Source organism: Pyrgilauda ruficollis, unplaced genomic scaffold, assembly GCF_017590135.1.
Source record: "Pyrgilauda ruficollis isolate IOZ18807 unplaced genomic scaffold, ASM1759013v1 scaffold4, whole genome shotgun sequence".
Classification (NCBI taxonomy): Eukaryota; Metazoa; Chordata; class Aves; order Passeriformes; family Passeridae; genus Pyrgilauda; species Pyrgilauda ruficollis.
In genome coordinates, this window is record NW_024525489.1 from 3,394,677 (window position 1) to 3,418,496 (window position 23,820).

Sequence of the window (23,820 nt, forward strand, 5' to 3'; positions counted from 1 at the left end):
CACTGCCTCACTCACGGGACACCCAGCACCAAACAGCTCCACTACAGAGCCCCACAACAGCAAAGCACTGGCCAAAATTACAGCTTGGACATATTCCTTGGTGGGAACTTGGAAAAAGGCTCAGTACCTTTGCCTTTCTGCTTTGTACGAGCTTGTGAGTTCATCAAAGAGCTTGCCATTCATTTCCATCAGGGTTTTCAGCACATTGTACACCAGTGCCACAATGGTTCTGAAACGGAAGGAGCACAGCCATAAGATTTACTAAGTGACAAAATTAACTTCAGAAAACAAGCATTTTATTTCTTTTTTGGATTCCAAGCTTCTTATTCAGGTTACTACTGTAAGGTCAGGGAGTTTTCTGAAAAAAAATCCTCTCCATTTTATTAATTTACAGAGGAAATTACAGTATAGTTAAACATTTTTTGAAATGGCTATTTAATCTTAAATTCCTGACTTCTGTAATTGCACAGGATATAATTATTCATGCTGTGGCTGTACTTTAAAGCCATTCAATTATGTGAACCTTTAATAAACCACGCTTTAACAACAACTCTAATATTTGAGCAATGAAACATGAGAGTCTAGAAAAATAAAACTTCTGGCTTGTAGCTTCAAGAAGGCAGCAGACAAACCACAGGTTTAGTGTGGTTTAGCACAGCAAAGCCCTACTAGCAGTGTTTCTGGGCAGCAGGAGTCTTGCTAAAGAACTAGAATCAAGAACATCAGATAATGGATTTGGGTACCTCAGTTTCCTTAAGAAACTCACCAGTTTGAGCAATGCTGCCTGTGTGTTACATGGCTGCCTGTATTCCTGCACTACCCTTCTTTATGTGAAAGTATTCATATTTCAACAAACAATCTTAAACATTGTGTTATCTCCTTTAAACCTACTCATCTTTATAAATAAAATAAATAAAAAACCCATTAAATCAAACAATAAAATGCCTATCATTAAGCTTAATCACTAAGCAAAAAGCAGGTAAACTGTCTTCTCTGTCTTCTCCCTCACTAGCAGTTCCCCACTGACTGCAAAGCTGTGACCTTGAAAAAGGAATCAAAAAAACCCCTAAGGAAATAACCAAAGAACCAGGTTTGCCTTTTGAGTGCACTCTGTCCATCATGGCACTAAAATCTCCCAGCTGTTCATGAGAACCTTGTGCTCATTCCATTCAAAATGCACAGCATCCTTTGCCTGTTTATACACTTATTTTTTTTTAATGTGATTTTTTTACACCCTGGCTTTCATGTGGTTTGAGGTCAAAAGCTTATTTAAGGTTTTGGTTTTCAGAGAGGAAAAGTTGGATTATGAGCAAGAAGTTGAGTCCGTATCAGACAACCACATGGATAAAAGCATGTTTTACTGCCCTCCAAAACAGATTAGAATCAAAGGATTAGACTTTCTTCCCCAAACTTCCTTGTCCTCAAGTAGGCAATTATCGTGTGTCTTTTACTTCCTTCATAAAGAGCAACTTCTGCCTGCACAGAGGAAAGAGGGACATCCTCCAAATTTGCTGAGGTCTCAAATATAGTGATGGTCCAAGGACTATTCCCCTAAGTTTATATCCAGTCTTGGCTGCTACATTTGCAACTAGAAACACCATCTAGATAAACCCAGAATAATTGCAAAGCCTCCAAAGGCTTAAAACAGGACATCTGTTTTACTGCAGGGCTGTGAGAGGCTCCTGCTCACCCTGGCTTTTGCCTGTACAAGCTTTATATTCTGCATACTAACTTGCAATTTAATTCAGGGTGCTGGCACCAGCAAGCTTTGCTTTTCAGTACTTAAATACCATTACTGCTTTTTCAAACACAGGAATACCAGTACTTCACTTGTGGCACTAAATAGAAAGTGAAGTAGTCACTCATTTCTCAGTCCTACCATCCTTTATAAGGGTTGCTATTCTCTGACAGGATCTTTTCCTCTTCTTATCTCACTGATCAGCAATAAACACTTATGAAGGCACAGACAGCTGTATTCATCTCAAGTATTAAAGGACAGCAAAGCAACCCTTGGAAATGGTTTTGGCCTAAGTAGCATTAATTTCCATTTTGAACTAACATGAAGGATCAGATTGATTACAATACAAAGATCATCATCCAATTTCCTCGCACTTTTTCAATAAATTTCAGGTCTCCATCATAACAGTGCAAAACAGTGAAAGGACAACACAGCTGAAAGCAACACTTGATTTAACACCCAGAATGTCATGGATTTCATCTGATTTAAGTAAAAAATGAAGTCACATTTATAAGCTCCTAATCCAAGCCTGAAACAGTGGACAGTTTATTTATGGTGCTACAGATAAAGTGAAGCATTACATACGGATTCCAGTGTTCTTTGGAGATCTTGTACAAACTGCCAAACATAATTGGCAGAATTTTATCAATGTTCTCCTCAATCAGGCTAAGAATGTATTCGTTATTCCAGAAGTACAAAGCTCTTTCTGCAACCTGAAACACAAAGTTAAGGGTTTATAACATCCATAAAATAAGTTACCACGAGGATTGCTTGGGGTTTTTTGATACTTATTTTATTTACCTGAAAATGTGAACTTGACACACTCTTGGATATTTGCTTAAATAAAGGCTCTTCTATTTTTTTGAACTGTGTTGGTTCTATAACATCTAAGATTTCTTCAATTTCACCTAAAAACATGACCTGTTTGTTTAGAAAGGAAAAAATGAATGAGTGTTTCGTATCACCACTGTAAACAGAAGCAAACAAAATACAGCTAATATATTAGTCATGAATCCTGCAAAGAACACTGTTTGTCATTACAAAGCATTTAGACATACACAGGGCTTTTGCAGCCTAAAAGAAGTCAATCATCACCCTCAGCTAACAGGTTACAGCTCTCCTCTTGGACTTCTTTTGTGTGAATACTGAATACTTCATCAAACTGTTTCTCCAGAAAATGGGGTTTTACAGTTAAAAAAAAAGTAAGGGCATCTTATTTCAAGAATGGTTGCAGAGATTATCAGAGATCACCGAAGTAGCTTTTGAAGTGATAAGTAGTTAATTCCCATATAAAATTGCAACAAGCAGAACTCTGTGCAGCGAAAAATTTATCACCACTTGCAGAAAAAGAGACAACGGTGTTAAGGATCCCACTTTTAAAGAGCTATTGGGGATGGAATCTGGTGGGATAAATCAAACTCCTGGTTTTCAAACTCATTTTTAACTACATAGAAGAAACCAGACTGCATCACATGACAAAAGTGAGTGCCTCAAGAAGCTTCAAGAACTGCAAGTTTTCTGCAAGATCTCTTTAAGAGCACAGCAGAGAGAAGGTTTGTGAATCTGCCCCACGAGATTTTACATCACAGCAGACACCAGAAATGAGACACAAAACCAACCTCTTTCTGACTGCATGTTTTTGGCCAAAATTTGAGCAGTCCTCTGATTACCTGTGTGAAAAATACAAACAAGTTAAAACAGGACAAGTTTCTACTAAATACTTGATATAAAAAAAAGGTAGTACTGGGTTGCTTTTCCTTATCCAGAGGTTCAATGAAAATTGAATAAACATTCATTTAAATGTTTGTCTCGTTTACGTTATCAGAATAACTCAGACCCCTATTGCTTTGTGTGCCTGTGATTATCCATTCACACTCTGCCCCCATTCCAGTACTCACATGATTTGACAGGATGCTGATCACATCAAAGCGTCACAAAGTGAAGTTAACCCCCCTGTAGCTAAATTTCACAGAATATTTTTTGTCTTCTACTCATCCATACTTCAAGGAGCACCTGCCTTGGCATCAAAGGTTTGAAGCCTGAGAGGAAACAATAAATGCTGACAGGGCTCTACAGAGGAGCCATGGCCTCCCACTCTTCTTTTCTCTGCTACAATTTGACATATTAGACTGGAAACTCAAGTAAGAAAGATGTGAACTTACAGAGAAAATGTGTTCTAATATCTACATTTGAAACTAGCTTACACAAGACTGGAAAAACAAAATCTTTGGGAAAATTAATTGGAAAGTACAGCCCCCAAGAGGAATGGAGGGAATACAGCAAAGAAAGGCTGGAGGCATTTTTCCTAGAAATAAACATCTCACATGGCATCTAAATTACAAAATGAATTCTGGCTTTAAAAAAAGGACAAAAAAAACCCCTGCAACTATGCTCCAGAAGCAGAAACATTCTCAGAGTGTTATAAACTTCCATTCTGAAGAAAGGACCTCTACTTTTCATGATACAACAGCACCTAACTGATCATATCCAAAGGAAAAACTTACTCAATTATTTTAATACCTTCCACATTTGCTTTTTGTCATGTTGAGCTTTCCTTCAGCTTTCCAGCTGGCAGCTTTATTAACAACTACATGTACTATCAAAAGCATCTTTCCAGAGGAAAAAAGTTAGTAAGACTAAAGTGCACTTCCTAGCACAAATTACTGCAAGAATTTTTAAATATACATTGCTAGAGAAGAGACCCATATTCTCAACTTGATAAAGAAATAACATGTTCTGAGTATAACAGTGCACACCTCAACAAGATACGTATTCCCTGTTCCTCCTTGATGGAGTATCAGTTTCCAGCCTAATTGTGCCTTTATATTAAAAAGCTGACACCTGCACATTTATGTTCATGGATTGCTGCTTTTACTACACAGATTAAGATTCTTCCCTGAGCTACAGGATTCCCATGAAGTGGGTTACAACTGTAGGCACCTGCTGGAAAACTTAACTCACGTACAAGGACTGCAAATTTAGCCTGATTTCTTCCATGTAAAGGCCATTGCACTCAACAGGGTTAGGTAACAAACTCCTCTTGTCAGCTCTGCAAACATCAGGACTGACCTGAGGCAGACTACCATAGCTACAAGAGCTCGGATTGAATGTCCTCCAAACTGACCCTGAGTGACAATCCCTGCCAGAAAAATAACAGTAAGGTATGTGTGAAGACAGCCTTCTGATGGAGTTCTTAAAATATTACTTGACCTAAAGCCAAGAAAAATTTCCAATGCGATCTCATCAGTTGACCCAAATTTTAACACTTACTTTTCAAGCATTTCAGGAAGTTTCTTAAAGCTTCACTTCTTATCTTATTAAACTTTATTTCTTTATAAAACAACTTTTACTACACACTAGAGTAACAACCAAAGCAAACACAGGTAGTGACTCTGTAGTGAGTTCCTGTGTCTTCTCCAGCCTGAACTCACCTTTAACTGATTAAGAAGCAACCCCAACTGTACAGACCACAATCCAAATGAGCCTCAGAACTGCACTGTGGCACTGCTCTAAAGCCCTGCCTTGTTCTCAGCAGTTTGGGCTTGGATCCTGCACCACACTCCTGTAAATTTGTGTCAAAGTTGTGACCTTGTGACTTCATTCAATCTTGCAGGTTTTTATGCAACACTACACACTACACATGTTCTGCTCACATCTCAGCTTTAACTGTCAAAATGCCTGGGCTGTTTCTTCACTTGGCTTAAGGAATATGGGTTACACAATTCCTTTCTCCTCACCCTATCTCACAAAATAAGCTAATTGACCAGTGTGGCCAGGAACACTGCAGCACAGGGGGAAAGATGCTTCAAGCACACAGGGCAAATCCATAGACACCCTCCACCAGCTACAAAATAACTAGTCAGCTGAAATGGCTGTGCAGAAAACAAGCTTCCTGAAAGGGCACTCAGTGAAGATCAATGTTATTTTCCCAAAGCTGTTTGTCTTTTTTTTATAGAAGAAAATTTAGGTCTTGCATAAGCTCTTCATTTTTCAGTCACAAAAGGGGTAAAGTATTTAAATACCAGCATAGCCCTAATCGAGATATTCCTGATTGTCCAACTAAAACCAGTGTCTTTTATAGCTGGCCTGACATCACTCTGTTCCTCGTGAGCTGCTGCTGAGCCTCTGTTCTTCATGGGCCCTGCCAAAGCCTGTACATAAACCCTTTCTAGCTGAGCTGTCAATATGTATCATGGGAAACTTAAGTCTGGCAAAAGCCACACATGCCTGAATCACCTGAGTTTTGACTGCCAAGAGGCAGCCCAGAAACTGAAGAGGACAGACAGAAACACCACATTTGGAATTTCAGAGTTCTTTCTGTCTAAATGAAGTGTTGTTATTCTTTCCAACTTTTATTTCAGGATTGTTTATTTCCTAAAATATTTCAACTTCATGCAATGGCTAAGCACAAGCAATCTGTACCAAAACCACTGAAATTTTAGTTTTTATGAGGAGAGAACACAGTCATGACATGCTTTCTTATTTGGGATAGTTTGGTTGATACCAGAAGTTCAAACTTATAGTTAAATCTGTGCTCTATCTTGGCCACAAGTTAAGAGATAAGTGCCCTTGCAAACTCAGAATTTTCTTAGCTATTCTAATTTCATTTCTACCCCCCGAAAAAATCCTACCTCTCCATCTTTAACTGCTGCACAGTTTAACAGGTTACACTGCAATATTTAATTGAATTTAAAAAATAGAAAGACATCCAACTGAAAAACACTTACAGGCTCTGTTAAAGTTGTATCTTTTTCCAGGAACTGTACGACACAATAGGCAAGCTGGAATGTAAGTCATATGGTTATTTAGTTTAAGCAGACTGTGTTTGGACATTGCAGCACTACTAAATATCACAACTTCTAATGGAAGCACTTCAGATCATGGGGGGGTGGACCCAACCCAAGACACCCCTACACAGCCATTTCGTATTAGTCCAAACTAAACAAAACAGCAATTAAAGCAGCAAGGTATACAGGCCTGCTCTATCTTAAAAAAACCTTCCTGCATACAAAAAATCATCTTTTCAACCTAGAAAATTATTTTCAAGCTTGGCAGACATCTCCCTAACTCAGATCCCATATCCAGACAGATTTTTCTGAACATCAACTCCTGTATTAACAATACAAAGCTATCACTTTCAAACATCTATACTGGGGTAAAAAAGGCCATACTTCCAGTAAAAACCAAGTTGTAACACAGGTTTGACTGAGCACACATTGCACATTGCTCAGGTGACATCTACAGCACACAACATTCAGTGGTAAGATTACAAGTGAAAGAATTTGAACATATTCCAAGGTCACAAGAGATGAGGCAGCTTGTCGTGGTTTGACCAGGAAGTGAGGTTTTGGGAAAGTTATGGTCAAACCAATCAGTGGCCAGATTTTAAATTGGCACCTGGTGTGGTGCTGTCCAGCTGAGTATCCTGTTCCAGTGCAGCCATGGCCAACAAGTGCCTGTGGAAAGGTGGAAGGAGTGGGGAAGCAGAATGGAACTAAGTCACCAGCCCTGCTCTCCCAGCCTCTCCTGGTTTTTGTGTAGTGCCTGCTCAGGCCAAGGATATTTAATGTTATATAATTACTTAGAGTTTAGTTACTGAGCACATCACTGATTAAGTAAACAACCATCCCATGCAGAAACCATACAATAATGCTGTTACTGAACTAGTTATACTCTTTTTTAGATTCCATTAAGACTCATTTTAAAAAGTCACAGAATATCACAATATAAAGCAAAGACAAAAATTACATAATATGTATTACATTTCAATACTCAGGATGCTTGAATTTAAGCACCATCTTTTTTGGTTTTTGCTTTTTTTTTTTTTTTTTTTTTTTTTTTTTTTTACTATTTTATGCCAAAGCAGATAATTACAATGCTGTAATTGCAACAGGTCTAATTTATTTATTTTGCTCTTAGGCTACTGATGCATTTGTATAGATGCAAAAAATAACAAATGTCACACATTAATCTCACAAATCCCATCATTTGCATATATTCAGTACAGTAATGCTTTACTGTTCAAAGACAAAGACTCAAGCTTAGTTCATCTTTAAGGCTTTAACTTTGAAGGGTAGGCTATATTTTACTCAGCAACAAAGCAGCCAGGCCACTTGGGATTGCAAAGCAGATTTAGCACTGGCTTAGGCCTTTGGGATAAAATGAAGCACACAGTGCTGTGTGTGCACCTGGCACCAGTGTTTTATGAAGGTTTTATGAAGGGACAGAAGAGTGGCCTGGTCAGCAAGAAAAATGCGACTTTCAGGTACAGCTGAATTAATAGGGTCCTTTCAGTAGCCATGAACTGGATTAAATGTATCCCAGAAAAAAAGGGCAGCTTGCTGTACACACCTGTCAGTGAGAACACCTTTGGGAGGTGACTGGGCCCTTTCATTTCACTGACTCATTTCATGGAGCAGCAAGGCAATAAACGCCAACGACAAGTGATTTGCTTAATTTAAAACTTCATGAGAATTAGGAATTAAGTGAGCTCTTCACTTGATCCTATAGACTATACAGTCACAACGATTTCACTTTCATTTACAAGAAATCTATTTTCTTGTATCTTCAGTCTGTATGGAGCTGTATTAGTGAGCTAAGTTACAAAGCAAGTTTTAATTAGCCACAGCAGAATTACTTCCAAGTTTGCATCAACCATATTCAATACTTGTAGTGCCATATGTCTGGAAAGGACACAGATTATTCCTCAAACAAAATGCTGAATGTCTGTGGCAAGTATAAGAATCAAAGTCAGCTGAAGAACTGCAGCATTCTGACAGCATGTCATGGATCTACATGTCTGGCTGATCCAGAGAGCTACTGTGCATTTCTGCTATTTATAAATGGCAACAACATTCTCCCTCCCACCCCATCACTGGTGCAGCTTTAGGAAGAAAAAAACCACTTCTGAAATAAAAACCTGGCCATACCCAAGGTTCCTTTACACACAGCATTTAAGTCACATAAAGGAAATGACAACAGCACAAGGCCCTGGGATTAAATGAAGTTTAAAGTGTGACAAGACTACAAGCAAAAAAGCTTCCAACTTCAGTTGATATGTCTTTGATTCACTGGTACATTCTTTCACTTGTAATATATGCCAAATATTATCTCAAAATTAACATTTAGGTATACGATCTGGAAGACTTTTTCTAAAAGTGACTGAATTTGCAAATATTTTGGAATATTGATATTATAACATAGTGCTTTAAATTTCATTAGTTTCAAATGTAAATACAAAAACCCCACCACTCTTAAAAATAGGCAAAAGCTTACCTGTGCATGAAACAAAGCTAATCCCTTTGCAGTATGCATGGGAATCAGAACTTTCATAAGGAACTGTTTGTGTTCTGCTTTCAGTGGCAGTGCAAAACCATTGATAATACTGAAAACATGAATAAGCAGGATTTATTTTTATTAAAAAAAAAAAATTTCCTAGCAAGTCAAGAATTTCTGTAAGTTCAACTGAAATTCCCTTTCTGATTCAGTTTTTAAACCTGATTATTTTGAAGCCATACAATAGCTCTACATTTACAAAGGTGCACAACCTTTAGAGTTTAGAGTGTTAGTAAGGAATACCAGAGAACCACCCTAGAAGCTAAATAATACCCATTAGATGAGCTGAAGTATTTTTATCATTACTTCCATTAAATAAAATCATCTACAGTAAGTCCTGTTGTCTAATTGTAAAGCTTAGACAGATATATCAGGAAGCTGATCCATTTCACCCACCATCACTAGCAACTTGCAGAGAAAAAAGTTTATACAATTTTAACAGTGCACTTTAAACACCTGTTTTGAGATTGTTGAACAACCTTTCCTTTCAAAAACAAAGTTTAGAAGTTGTCTCATTGATTCAGTCCTCTTATATTTAAGAGCTGATGAGCTATAGACAAGACAGAAGTCCTTCAGGAAAAGGTTAGTTTCTTTTGCCCCTTACATTTTAGGCAAGTCTGAAAAAATAATGGGATCCCTATTACTTGATTTTTCATGAAAATTTGTTCCACAATAACTTCACCATATTTGTATTTTTAGTTAGACCAATAATACAATTTCCTACTGTGAAATGTGTGACAGTTTTGGAAAGGCTTTAAAAATACCAGAGAAAAACTTCAAAGTTAAATTGAAGTTAGTGAAATAACAACCAAAAAAAAAAAGAAGTAACTAAAAACCCCTAGCAATTACAAGGCTTTCCTGAATAAAACTGAAGGAAAACCAGCCTGCTGAAGATTAAAACAATTCAGCACAAGGACAAAAGTTAACATTCATTTTCTGAATCAAAGAACAAGTCATCTATCAGGGAGAAGACAACCAAGAGCAGACAGGTCTGACAAACAAGAACCCTTGAGAAACATTTTTTGCCTGTCATCTTTAAAACTTGCACTGAAAAAAGAATAATTTATTCAGTGTCCTAATTTGATATTCATGTGGTAATCCAGACAGTATTAGATTATCAGTGACTGCACTTCATCACTCGTTACTGTAATGATTCTCTTCCCCCCTCCATTCCCAAAGCAGAAAAGCTGAAGCAAACATTCACAATAATGTTTCATATTTTTCCTGTGTCAGATCAAACTTACCTTCCTAATATCTCAAGAAGTTCAGCAACACCATTGAAGTGCTCTGTTTCATATATAAACCTGTTACCAAAAAAGACAACCATCAAAATTTGCCACAGAGGCTCACAGATTCCAAAGAAATAACTTTTACTAAGCTTCAAATATTTGAAAGCAAGATCACAGACCAAACACAGGTCTTTTACTTCAAGAACAAACCACTGCAGACCCAGACTGTGAAAGCAAGATAAAATATTCCTCAACCTAGTCACACACACACACATACACACACAGCATACCTGAGGAAAATGTTGTTTATCTGTTTCCTGATGAATGCTCTTAAACCGAGGAACTTTCCATAAATTCTATGAAGAACTGTCTTTAGGAAATCACGTTCTCGTGGGTCTTCACTGTCAAAGAGCTCCAACAACTTTAAAAATTAAATTGAAATGTATTACTTTTGAAAGACTTAAGGTTTTGTTACTACCTGATTTGAATTTTACCTTTAATTTACAAGTTTACATTAGGAAAAAAAACAGAATCAGTTTAACTGTACATTTTGTTTAGATGTCAATAGTAGACTTTCAAAATTACATTTTTAATAATGTTGATTTTTTCTAATGAGGTCATCAGCTTCATTCTTTTCCTGTGTAGAACAGACACCAAAGTCATTCAGTAACTATTATACCATCAAAATAAAAATGCAGCTGCAAACATGAGATTATCAAACTGTAGGTAAGTGGTTTACACTTGTTACTTAAAAAATCAGAATGAATCAAATCCATATCCTGTATTTACAATTTTGCAACTAAAATCCTTTACTGCTTATCTCAAAACTTGTGTCTTGATGGCCAAGCAAAAGCATTCCTACACAAGAAATTTTACAGTTAAGGAGGGCGGTCACAGAATAAGCAAAAGATATGCAATTACTAACCAATTCCCTATTAATACAGACTAAATGCTGCAAGAAGCTAACAAAACTTTCCACACACTTTTTTCTTGTAGAAAGACTTCCAAGGATACAGAAAAGACCATGCTCACTCAGAGACATAAAAAAAAATACTCCAGTCAAATTACAGACCATAATTTTTGTTGTTTTTTTAACTCTGCATGGCCAAGCAACAGCATATTCAGAAATGTCAGCTGCCTTGAGCAAGTCATTAACAGCTCAAGCAGTCACCAGAGTCTCCTGCTCAGGTCTGAGCTTAGGTATGTCTGTACCAAGCATCACAAGGGACTGGAAACAGCTGTTCAGGAACTTCGTTCAGGCTCATTTCAATTTTATATTTAGCAGGAATTTCTCAGGGTCACTACTCCACGTTTTTTCCCATATATAGCTAGCTGTTGGTTGCATTGTCTCTATCTTGTACTCTAGACAAAGATCAAGTGAAATGTCAGGAACAAACTCTGCAATGCTGCTCTCAAGGACCACAGGTCAATTTGTAAAGTGGACACCCATAGCCAACAGCTCACCAGCAGCCTCAGGCTTAAATTTTGTGTGTAATTTGAATAAAACTGAGAAGGAAACACATATACAAGAACAGCAGAACCAATTAAGTGGAAATTAAATGACAGTAGGGAGGGAAAGCATCCACCTTGTAGTTTTACTTTTCCTTGCTGTATTGTGATGGCCTGCCAGCACTCACTCTTCAGATACTGAGCAAACAAGTATTTTGACAAAATTTGGCAAACAAACATTTCAACACAGTGACAAAATCCCCACTGAATTCACCTTGAACCAAAAATTGTTATTGCATTTCTACACTGTAATTCCCTGAGAAGTCATATCTAATATGAAATCTCACTTCATTTTCTTGCTCATAGTTGCTTTGCATGGTAAAGCATGACTTTCCTAAGTAATTTCTTGATTTTCCTTCTGTGGTTAATACACAACAGTAAAGAGAATTACACTATCTAGACACAAGGAAGGAGGTGTTGAAACACATTTAATGTAAAATAAGTACAGGAACTTTTTAAGAGAAAAAAGTTTGCTGTAAGTTTTTCCACCGTAAAAAAAAATTTAAAACAAACATAGGACTACAAAAATATAATTACCACATTGTTGATTTGGCTGGAATTAAATTACAAATCATGAAAAACAGAACTTTACAAATTCCAAATATCTTGCATTGCCAAGCACTGAGGTTGATATCTGAAAACGAAGTGTTCCTGAAGTTACTAAGTACATATAGCCCCTGTGGTATGATGTGCTGTTTATTTAGTGTTTGGCACTAAACCACTGCTGCAACAACTGAAATTTACCCTGTGTCAGCAGGAAAGCTTTAAGAGTCCATCTGATAAATTAAGCTCAAGAGGTGATCTTTAAATCCCACTTGCAACTTTAACACTCTCCTCTTACCTGCTGCACAAATCTCTGGTCAATGTATCGCTTCGCAATGCTGGGCTGAAAATCCGGGCTCTCCAAAAACCTCAGGAAAAACTCATACACCAACTACAAACAAGGAAATGAAAATTCTGAAGCTAGTAAGTACACCATAACACAGATCTCAGCCTTGTCACTACCACCAAAGGCAGTGGGACTATTTACATGCTCAAAAAGTACAAAAGGAACCAAAGCCTAACACATCACTGCTTAACCACAGTTCCAGCTGGAATTTACTGAAATAATTACAGTAAGTACTGAGAACACTTTAATTCCCAGAAGAGTCAAAGCTTAATAAATAATCTCCTGAAAATACCACTAGTGGACAAAAAACAAGTTCTAAATGTTACATTCCTGCCACGTTAAGAACATATTACGCAGAAATAGGTTACCAAACATTGAGCAGCACTGAGAGTTAAATTAAGTGCTCTAACATTACATAATTCCTGAAAGAGATGAAGCAAATTCATCTGAAATTAAGTTTTGACCACAAACTCCGAAAATGAAAAGTTGTATTAAAACAGCTGAATGAATTCACAGAAACTGAAAGAGTTCAGATTAAAATTAGGCTTCTATATCATGGAAACTCAATTATAATATCCATTATGGCTTGTAGCATATTATTTCTTCCTAGTTCAAGTTCCAATTTGCTACAATCCCACAATGCCCAGAGATAAAAATCCTGACAAGAGGTAGAGCTATGAAAGGCCTGGGCCAGCAGAGAGTGGCATGAAGAGGCCAGAGCACAAGTCCCATATTTTGGGGTTCATCAGAAGTCCAAGACAAAACATTGCACTTGCGTAACAATGGCAGATAAATAAAGAACACAGAAGGCACTTCTTCACTAGAACAGAACTGAGAGGAAGGATGCCTTATGTTTAGATTACATTAAGAGTTGTTCATGTTCTCAATGCCTATTTCATAACTCCACATAATTAAACAGCTGATTAGTAATAACACTACAATGCAATTTAGGTACATAATGCCATCACTGACTGGGCTTCTAAATAAAACCCATGCAGAGCTGTGCTCATACTCAAAGGCATGAATTTCAACTATTACCACTCTGAGTACTTAACTCAACTGAGAGCCAACACCTGAGTAATTCATAATTATAATTAGGAACCTCACTTCAGAAAAATGCATGACAGTAAGTACTTTTATGTAGAACATTTGAGCTGACAGTTACTTATCCATAGCCTCAAGGAGGGTGTTCTGTATGTGCATAGCAAAGGCTCAGAAACTCAAGCTACCCTTCACTTTGTCCCCCTGCAACAGACTGTAAGAACAGCTTTTCATATCAGCAGTTCACATAGAATAACAGGATTGTTAGGGCTGGGCGGGCTAGCAGGCCCAGGGCCTGCAAGGCCTCCTTGGAGGTCAGAAGCCTGAGCTAGGAAATGCCAAGTCACGATGACTCGGGCCTTAGAAGCCCCTCTCTGCCGCCTTTCGGACCCTGCTTATCTCTCTGTAAGCCTGTAGGTCACTTTCCCCTGGCCCTTTCTATTGGACAGTTTCCAAAACCCCTGTAGGGTATAAAAACCCCTAATTCTGCCTGGTTCGGTAGAAGAGCTGTCACTGAGAACCTTCGTGAGGGACACCAATAAAGAATCCCGCGGAACCTTAAACAGCACTTCTCCTCTCTCTCCCTGCGTCTGCTGCAGCGGCACCAGCAAGCTAAAGAGCTGAAATCACAAAGAGCTGATAATCACTAAGAGCCAGAAATCACTTAAGCTTGCTTGGCTGCCTGCAGCTGGGAACTGCTTGGGAATTCGGCCGCTGCGCTGAGCCCACTGAGCTATCCTGGCCACGGCAGCCCACAGGGCATAGCCCAGCTGGAAACCGCCGCGATAGGGAGGGATCTCTGGAAATCATCTAGTCCAACCCCCTGCCAAGGCAGGGTCACCTAGAGCAGGTGACAGAGGAACAGGTGGGGTTTGAATGTCTCCAGAGAAAGACTCCGTGACCTTCCTGGGCAGCCTGAACCAGTGCTCTGCCACCCTCAGGGTCAAGTTCCTCATGTGTTTCAGCATATGGCCATTTCTCCTTGTCCTGTCACTGGCACCATCCTCTTGGCACCATAATAGACAACCCAAGAGCAGAATTTTTCATGTTACTATACTCCAGCCTCTGCCTTAGAAAGTGCACAACCATGGCTGTTTAATACCTCCACCAGTGACACAGTCAGTGGAACTGAGAGCACCCTCGGCATGTTTGCAGATAACACCAACCTGAGCAAGTGCCTTCAGCAGCCTCATCTTGTGTAAGATGTCTCTTCTCATGGCAGGGGGCTTGGACTAAGGTGATTTTCAAAGGTCTCTTCCAACCCCAACCCAAAACATTCAGATTCTCCTGATCTTTTTCAAATTAGCAACTAGATAAATCTGTATAGAAATGCGCAACATATGGCCAGAGGGAGGTTATATAGCACAGCTTCATAGGGATTAATTTGAAACTTAATTCAAGATTTCTGCAATAAATTCCTAGATTAAATTTTTCTGTCAGTGACAACAACAAAGAACAGCCACGTGTGATAACTGCCACAATATTAGAAGCTACCACCAGCGGGGAAAATAGAAAATAAAATATATGTCATGTTACCCACAAGAAAGGATAAGTTGACTCTGAAGCTCTAGAAGAATAAACACAGGATTAAACTCAAAGATTGCAAAGTCACAGTTGGAGTTCCAAGAAAAAGCTTTGCAAAGCATTTGCAAGCCCTTAAGCTGAGAAAGGGTTAACCATAGGATGATTCAGATCCATCCTCACAATGAAGCTATGGAAGTGACAGATGAAATCCTAGGATATTTCAGGAAGATACTGACAGTACAGACAGAGATGCACAGACCTACATGTGCTTGAGGAAATTTATTAAAACCTGAAAGGATACAGAGAAAGCCACCAGAATTGTCACAGGACACTTTCTAAGAGTGAACACTAAATTGGCATATTTTGTTTTCCCAAAAGGACAGGGAAGGAAGGATAATTATGGCTTTTTTCCATAAATAGATATAGTGACTGCAATAGACATCAAACACATGAACTAAGTGAAAAGCACAATGCTGCAACATCTTGTAACAAGCTGTCTGAGATTACATTCAGGATATCAACTGGGTATGGTATCAAATAACTTTGGAAATCCTTGTGAGCCTTGGGAGACACATGAAAGCCTCTTTATCCAGGGCATTTCAGGAATCAAGTTGCAGTGGCCATGTCTCTCTTCTCCTGTATGCTAACGTTTGCAAACTGAAAAGCAGAACAACAACAACCAAGCTAGGGGCACCAGAACAGATCCTACCTAAAGAGACAGGCATGCTCAGCTTCCTTGAGTTTAACAGAAACATTACTTTTGGAAATACTAAATCAGGGGAAAGATGTTGCATTTAGTATTTTTTGTTCTCAATACTGGTCTGCTTGGGTCAAAAAGCAATGAAATACAACTCCTAATGCTTTAGTGATTCAGTCTTGCAGGAACCAGAATATTGGAATAATAGAATATATAGAATATAGAATATTGTTGCTTTTAAGTACCAATTCCACCAACTCTGCAACTCCCTAAGCTTCAAAATGCACAGTGGCTTTAAATACCAGCCTGTTCAACCTACTTTTGCTGTTACAAATAATCTTGAACACTGCTTTAAAGCAACATCTCTCTAGTGCCATTCATTTTACTGAAGGTCTGGAGTCTTTTGTTGTGGCTACACACACTGGTAACTTACTAAGTAATCATGTCAACAGATTCAAGCAGAGAAGAGTAGAGGTTCAGATTTTTTTTTTCTTTCCTCTCTCAGAAAACTGGCTACCTGACTGCCAGATCAGGATAGAATTTGGAATTTGTTTGTAATTGATCTGTCACAAATCACAGCCACCAAAACATCCACACCTTCCCTCCTTAAGCAGTCCTTTAGACTATGCCAGAAATAATAGTGTATTTTGCTGGGGAGGAGAATGGCTGTGTACAGATTTTATTCCACACACAAAATCTGACATTTCCAGCAGCTTTGTGCTCCTGAAGGGCAATGAGCAAATTATCCAACTTAGTCTTCTATGGTCCAGTAGCACATCAGCTGTAAAAGGACAGAGTGGGAAACAAACTGTTTCCACTGTGCTGCAAGGAGTGATCTATTCCAAGGACAGGATGAACAACAGACATGGGAGAGGGAAATCCACAACCAGTGACCAGACAGCCTGGCAAAAACTCCCTTAGAAAATAGCAAGGAAGAAACCCGAAAATACAATGTCAAATAATACCAAACGCTACAACCTCTTTCACTTCCTCTTAGGCAAGCCTAAGAGCACAAGTGAACTGATCACAAAATCAACAGGCCTTTTTCTATGAACAGGACTAGAGTTTAATTATGACCTAAAGTGAACTGAGGTAACATTTACAAATTTTACCTCTGAGACACAGGTATTTAGAAGTCAGATGGTGCTGCTTACAAGAGACATTTGCTTAGCTCTTGCACCCTCCCACCCAACAAAGACAAGCCTCCTATCTAGTTCAGTTATAGCCATTTCTCCTATGAATTAGAACTGGTCATATATAAGAAAATAATTATCACAGCCTTTAACCTGCAGAGTTATTTTTTGTGGTAACTTAATTCTTGTTTGATTTAAGTTTGAAATACTATGCTGAATAGGTACATTTTAGAGTCAGTATTAGAAGTGCAGTTTTTAAATAAGAGTTTTTAAATAAGAGCATTTGTGGATGCATTAGCACTGTAATACTATAGGGGCAGAGTAGCATCTTAGCTCTTGAGAGGAGAGAGCAAATGGTATGCAGATGTGCAGCAGCTTAATCTACCCACTGCTAGGAGCTGCTACTCCACTTTGTTCAACAGATACTACTTACATAAATTCAGCAATGAACTACCTGAGTTATGTGCTTGGACATTTACAGCTTCTAAGAGTTAACTGAAAATAAAATAAAATTCAGCAGCATTTCAAGTCAATCACGCGATGGATACAGCAGCACTATAAAAATCACGAGATAGCCACAGAAGTGCAACAATGGAATAACCATGCAACTGTTACCAAACAACGCTGATATTGTCAAGTTTTGGCATGAAGGGAGGCAAGAGGGTGGGGAAGAAGGAGGGGATTTCTATTTGCTCAAAGGACAAATAAAGGCTATTACTCCATTTTTTTGTTACTGCCATGAGAAAACAGAACTGTTAATATTAACTTATATTTTATTGAAGCAACACTAAGAAGTTGCTCAATTGCAGAAAACAAACCTCTTAGGTGAAGAACATAATTACCTAAAATATCCACAGTTTTAAGACATACATACACCACAATTTAACAGTGCAATCCCTCAGTTTAAAAAATAGTATTTAAGCCACTTAGAAGAGTTACATTCAGCCATATTCATACATACTAAAAAAAGCACCACTTTTTTTTCCCCTCTCAAGTATAAAAACTCAATTGTATTATAAAAGTAATTTTCTTGTTCTTAACAAAGGCACAAAATAACTGAAGTACCTACATTTCTTGCCTTACAAGAAGGTTTAGAAGTAAAGGAATCACATACCTGTATGTGGGGCCATGAGGCTTCAAGAGTTGGTTCATCTTCTTCTGGATCAAAATCTGGGTTATCACTAGGTGGAAGTGTTCTGAAAATATTAGAACTAATCTGCAAGCAAAAAAAAAAAAAAAAACTTGTATCACTGTCTATGCTTTCACAGATCACACTCATTAAGGTACTGCATTTATCCTGAAATCAAATGAAACAAAATCATGTAAAAAAAGTAACATAAGGAGCCACTACCTCATTTTTTCAAAACTGCAAAACACAAACAGACAGAAGTCTGTAAGATGTCAGTGAAAATAAGAAAGTAACTTTTGTCTCAACTGCTTTACAAGCCTGGAGCAAGACATGGTCCTATTCCAGAATCCTCCCTGAAACTATGGAAGTTAAAAAAATCAGCCTCCCTATCAAAAATAATTTTTAACTACATGACACCAAGAGCTGTTTTAATGTAAGACCACAAATACCACAAAACTAACCAATTATGATTTAAAGAGAGCTCTCTCCACATAAGAGAGCATGTCTGTCATGTAAGGCAGACAATCCCAAAAATGTACCTTATTTCTACAGTTCTTTACTTGATTTCAAGATATTTCTGTTTACATTTTTCACCTTTGAATATTTCAAGATGTTTCAAGGGTTTGGAAAGTTAGAAACACATAACCATTCTAGCTTTTCCATTTCACATAGTAGCTATTTTTTCTTAAAGTTACTCTAGGTTACTTTTAGTCACATCAAATCAATTTCAAAAGGACAAGTTTAAAAAGGTTTCTTCAAGGATTTTTGAAGTATATTGAAGTATGGATAGAAGACCATTCCGATGTCAAAGGAAAAATGTCATCTCTTGCACCAGATAGCATGTACTGGATTTAAATCTCTAACACAAACAAAAGAGAACATGCAGTTCAGTTCATTTCTGCATTTTCTACCGTTCTTTCAGGAACAAGTTTAACCTGACTTTTCCCATCACCTTTTTAACTCTTTTAGACTTTTTGATCAAATCTGTTTCAAGTAGCTGCTTATCACCCAAGCCTACTAAGCACAAAAGAAACTGTCAGTTTGCAGAAAATCCTCCTGCACATATTCCAAGGAGTCTCCGAGGTGTTTGGAGAATCTAGCAAAAGGACTTTAGAAAGATCCTGAAGTCACCCAGCTGGCTGTGCACATAATGATCAGCTGCCTCATTAAACAAGATACACAGCTATTGCATAAACTGACTTTCCATTTCCTCCTATGCCCTTTGCTCTGTGTCTCCTGTTGGGACACAGAGCTGTTGTCCTGGACTGGAAGGGCAACTAAGTTCTGTGGGGATGGGTTCAGCTGTCTCTGAGTTTAATGCACAGGAAAAACTACAAAAAAAAAAAAACCAACAAAACAAAAACCCAAACCAAATAAAACCACCCAAACCAACAAACATCCCCACAAAAACAGTTGTCCTTTAATGCTGTAAACACAAGGGACTTGGGATTCCAAAGCTCAAGAACAAAAGACTGGGGGGGGCGGGGGGGGGAGAGGAAGGGGAAATAGGAGTCACATAGGGGAAATAGGAGAACATTAATTTTAATCAAGCTCAAAAACCAGCATTACAGTCCTGGTTCTCTTATTTGCTTTGTTTACTCTTACCAAGTATTCAATAAAGCCCTCCAGCACATGAATCAGTCTCCTACAGAGAACGTTCTATCACTGCTTGCAGGTTTCTGGTAACTTCTCCTAAAAACACTTCTTTTTCTTTCTAGATGCATCTTGCTGAACTGAGCCAGTCAGCCTTTAGCACAGAACCTCAGAGTAGTGAGTAAGTTTCATGTCCAAAACACAGCTACTAAATACACTTGTGCAGCAGAAACATTAGCAAGCCGCTCAGCCAGGCCTTTGGAAAACCAATTGTATGATTTTCAGAATATTCAGTACTTCCACTAGCATTATTCATCTCTCAAGAATATATAAAACTTCAAATAAATGTCTTCCCCCCCCATAAAACAGTTAATTTACCTTATGCTTGCAATACTTTAGCAAATTCTTCTCTATATCCTCTCATATTATTTAAAACATTCTTTTTCTTTCCTAAGTGATGCCTTATCCCAAAATTGTCATTTCAGAAACACAAATCATAAAAGGTTTTTAAAGCTGGATAGATTTCCAGAGAAATCGAGCATCAGCTTTCTAAATTAAATCTCAAAGTTTTCCAAAAATTACACCAGAAAATGTGCTGGTTAGTACTGAGATAGAGCAATTATATTTTATTAAAACAAAAAATAAAAGAAGTACCTTATTGTCTGTACATTTGATCTAAACATTTGAAAGATACTAGGTTCGATTCCAATTTCCGAGTGGTTTTTTTTCAGTGCAGATTGAGCATAGCTGGTATCTTTTAAATTCTGAATTCACAACTCATACAGCCTGTTAGGACAATCTCATTACATAAGATTTTATATGCTGCTGGGGAACAAGGCAAGGCTGATGGGCACAAGGAGATGAAGAGTTATGTACACTGAAGAGACATTTCTGTCATGTTCCCAAAACTGATACAAGGTAGAACTTTCTAATTTCCCAAGATTAAATAGTCACAATGCCAAACCCTAACTTCCTTTTAGCCTCAGAGTGCTTTTAATTGAGAATTTCCAAACAGAAAAGACACTAGTTTTGGGTGACCCAGAGCTGTGCTACAACTTCAAAGCTATTTGTAAGCAAAACTCCTCCTCAGCTGAAGGAAAATCAGGTTGCCCAGGGCACCAAAAAAGATAACCTACAGTGTGTCCTGCACAACAATTTAAACAAAGACTTTTTTTTATGATATTGTTTTATCCTCAGTGGCTTGAAATTACACTGTCATTTCAGGATCCAAGCAGAGCAGATGTTATGAATAAAAAGTTATCTATTTTTGTTTAAGGTTACAGAGACAACCACAGGAGCCTGTGTGATACTTGGCTCAGGAGCTATCCTGGCAACAGAGACCAGTGAAGGAAAGAATGCCAGACACCACCTCACCTGCACAGAACTTGCCCATGCACTGGTCAGAAAGAACATTTTATTTCCCTTCCTGCTATCTTTAAGGCATTGTTGACTATGCCTCCCCACAGCTCAGGCGACTCCAAGGAAACCTGTTTGAAACCTGAGGCTGTTTCCCCTGTGAGCTGCAGAGAAATTGTCCCAGGCCTAGGGAAAGACAAGGGGCTTTGGAAAGAAAGTGTTTCTGGTCTGCCACTGCTGCCACTCTGGCTTTTTTCAGGGAATTTTTTAGTCTGTCCTTTACTACCAGCCAGATTATAGCTGGATTTCATTAAGGCCATTTCTACTTTTTCATCCCCAAAACACACTTCAAACTCTGCAGTAAAACTCTTTTTTTTTTTTCTTTTAACATAGGAACACTGAACGGCCTAAAAACTTAAAACCCAAACAAAACAGAAATGAAACAGTAACTCTTCAATCTCATAAAAGTTTTGCTACCAAGAAAGGCCTCGAGCCTGACACAGGTGTTAGTTATGTGGAGGGAGAGACAGACCCATGCAGATTTTTTTTCTGAAAGCTGGTATTTCGTCCTAATTCACAGCAAAGGCCTTTTCTGCTGCCAGTTGCCAGGGAGATTAGAAATACTATTCAAGCTTGGAGGGATCTTTTGTCTCAAGCTCTCAAAAAGCTCTCACTGAGCATTTAAAGCTCTCACGGAGCTTCTTCTCTTTCTGTCATTTTAGGGGAAAAAGGAGATGGAAATTTGTTATGGAAAGAAAAACAAGCATCCACAGAATCCAATCATTTGCACAACAAAAAAAACCTCAAAAGAACAGCTCAATACCACCTTATCTCCAAGAAAAGAAAACAACCCAAATATAAAAGAAAACCTCCCTTCAACAAGTACTATGGGCTAGTTAGTATATTCTTTCTTCTACCAAGGGGCTACAGAGGGCACACAGAATGCGAATACTGCAAGGATTCAGGCTTGCTGCCACCAGCAGCAAGAAAAAAAAAGAAGCCTAAGAAGATGTGAACATACTTTATCTTTTATTTTCTTATGTAGAAAACATTTAGGACAGAAAACCAGGTCCTTTAACAAATGAGACTATACAAAACCCCCAAGTGTCATAGATTTTTTTGTAAAACTTAGTAAGCATCTGCTGAAACAGCTGAAATGATTAAAAGGGTTCCAATAATCCTAGCCCTTCAGTATAATGGCAAAACTTCCACACTTATTTATATTAAAGATCTGATCTTCCCTATGAACTGCCCAGGAAAAAAACCCCAGCCCAACAACAAAATGAACTTTAAGAAAAAACTAGCTTGCACTGCATAGAGAACTACACAAGTTGCAGGCTGTATATTTGAACTGCTCTGCTTATGCTCCTGAGAGCTCTTTTAAAGTCAGCATTTTATCTATGTAAACTTCACCAAAGTTTAGAGAACCACTAATGTAAATACATGGGCACTAAAGCCATTGTTTTTACATTTCACATTTCTAGGGGAAAAAAAAAATTAGATTATTCTCAAGTGTCTTTCAGTTGCATTCCCTATACATGTAGTATAGGCAGATCAAAAAGATTACTTAAGTAGCATTTGAAACGGCACATAAACACCTGGGAAAGTCTGCAGGTAACCACAAATATTTTGTTCTTTATTCAACAAGCCATTAGCAGCAATTGCATGGGACAAGTCATCCTATGGTTTATAACTTCAGCAAACCACTTAGGCTGCTCTAGTACAGCTCTTCAAGGCCAAAATAATAACAAACAGCCATAAAAAGTATTTACAAAGTAGAGTTGCTTTCATATACTGATAAATCTTTCTGCTGTCACCAGCACCTGCAGCAATAACTACCAGAAAACTTTAGCCTAACTCTCCATTGCCACTGGTAAATAAAGATAGGCATTACTGAAATATTGCCATTTTCTGAAAGAGAACAACTTTAAAGCTTACCCAGACTGCAAGTAGCTGCAGTATACTAGTTCTTTAACTTTAATTAATCTGAATGCATCATTAATCAGCCAATAATTAAAACTTGCCAGTTGTTTGTTTTTACAAGCCTGTCTGAGCCAAGTTATCATTAACAAATTATATTACATTGTATAAGCAGAATAACCAACCACAATTCTGAGTTAAATGGCATTAAGAGTCATAAACTGATTAAGATATTTTATTAAAATACAAACTACAAGAAGAGCATTCTACTTACCATTTTCACTATGTCAGCATAAGCTGATTCAACAATCACTCCACGATTTGTTGAAACATATTCAACCAGTTCATTCAGTGTTGCTCTCTTGATTTCTTTGCTTTTCAGGTCTGAAACAGAGTCCATGAAGTCAAAGAGCACACAACACTGTTGCAACTTCTGACAAAAAAGATCCTGCTGTTCATTGAAGGTGGCATCTGTAAAAGAAAACAAAAAAACCAAACACCTAAGTCTGTAGAAGCAAATACAGGATTTCTAAATCTATTTTGTTGACAAGTATTTGCATAGCTATGACTTGCTTTTTTTTTTTAATGGGGAAGAGTTGTGCTTCATAGTCAGCAAGCTAACAGCAAATTATTAAGCAATTTTGCCAAAATGAAAATATCTGTATGTCAGAATGAAACATCCACCATCCCCAACTTTTGGTACATGAAAGAAATAACGGACAACGAC

At 37.9% G+C, this 23,820-nt stretch overlaps 1 protein-coding gene across 1 annotated transcript in view; it reads right to left on the reverse strand.

Annotated features, from left to right (window-relative positions):
* PPP2R5A (protein phosphatase 2 regulatory subunit B'alpha) overlaps nt 1–23,820 on the reverse strand; it is a 43,288-nt gene that overhangs the window by 1,819 nt on the left and 17,649 nt on the right. Inside the window, exons 3-13 of the mRNA XM_041476856.1 lie at nt 23,368–23,564; nt 18,210–18,311; nt 12,653–12,745; nt 10,593–10,723; nt 10,318–10,377; nt 9,014–9,122; nt 6,466–6,519; nt 3,358–3,408; nt 2,540–2,659; nt 2,324–2,451; nt 128–229 (exon numbers count right to left, since the gene is read on the reverse strand). Coding sequence (XP_041332790.1) covers nt 128–229; nt 2,324–2,451; nt 2,540–2,659; nt 3,358–3,408; nt 6,466–6,519; nt 9,014–9,122; nt 10,318–10,377; nt 10,593–10,723; nt 12,653–12,745; nt 18,210–18,311; nt 23,368–23,564 — 1,147 coding nt within the window. The remainder of the gene's footprint in view (nt 1–127; nt 230–2,323; nt 2,452–2,539; nt 2,660–3,357; nt 3,409–6,465; nt 6,520–9,013; nt 9,123–10,317; nt 10,378–10,592; nt 10,724–12,652; nt 12,746–18,209; nt 18,312–23,367; nt 23,565–23,820) is intronic.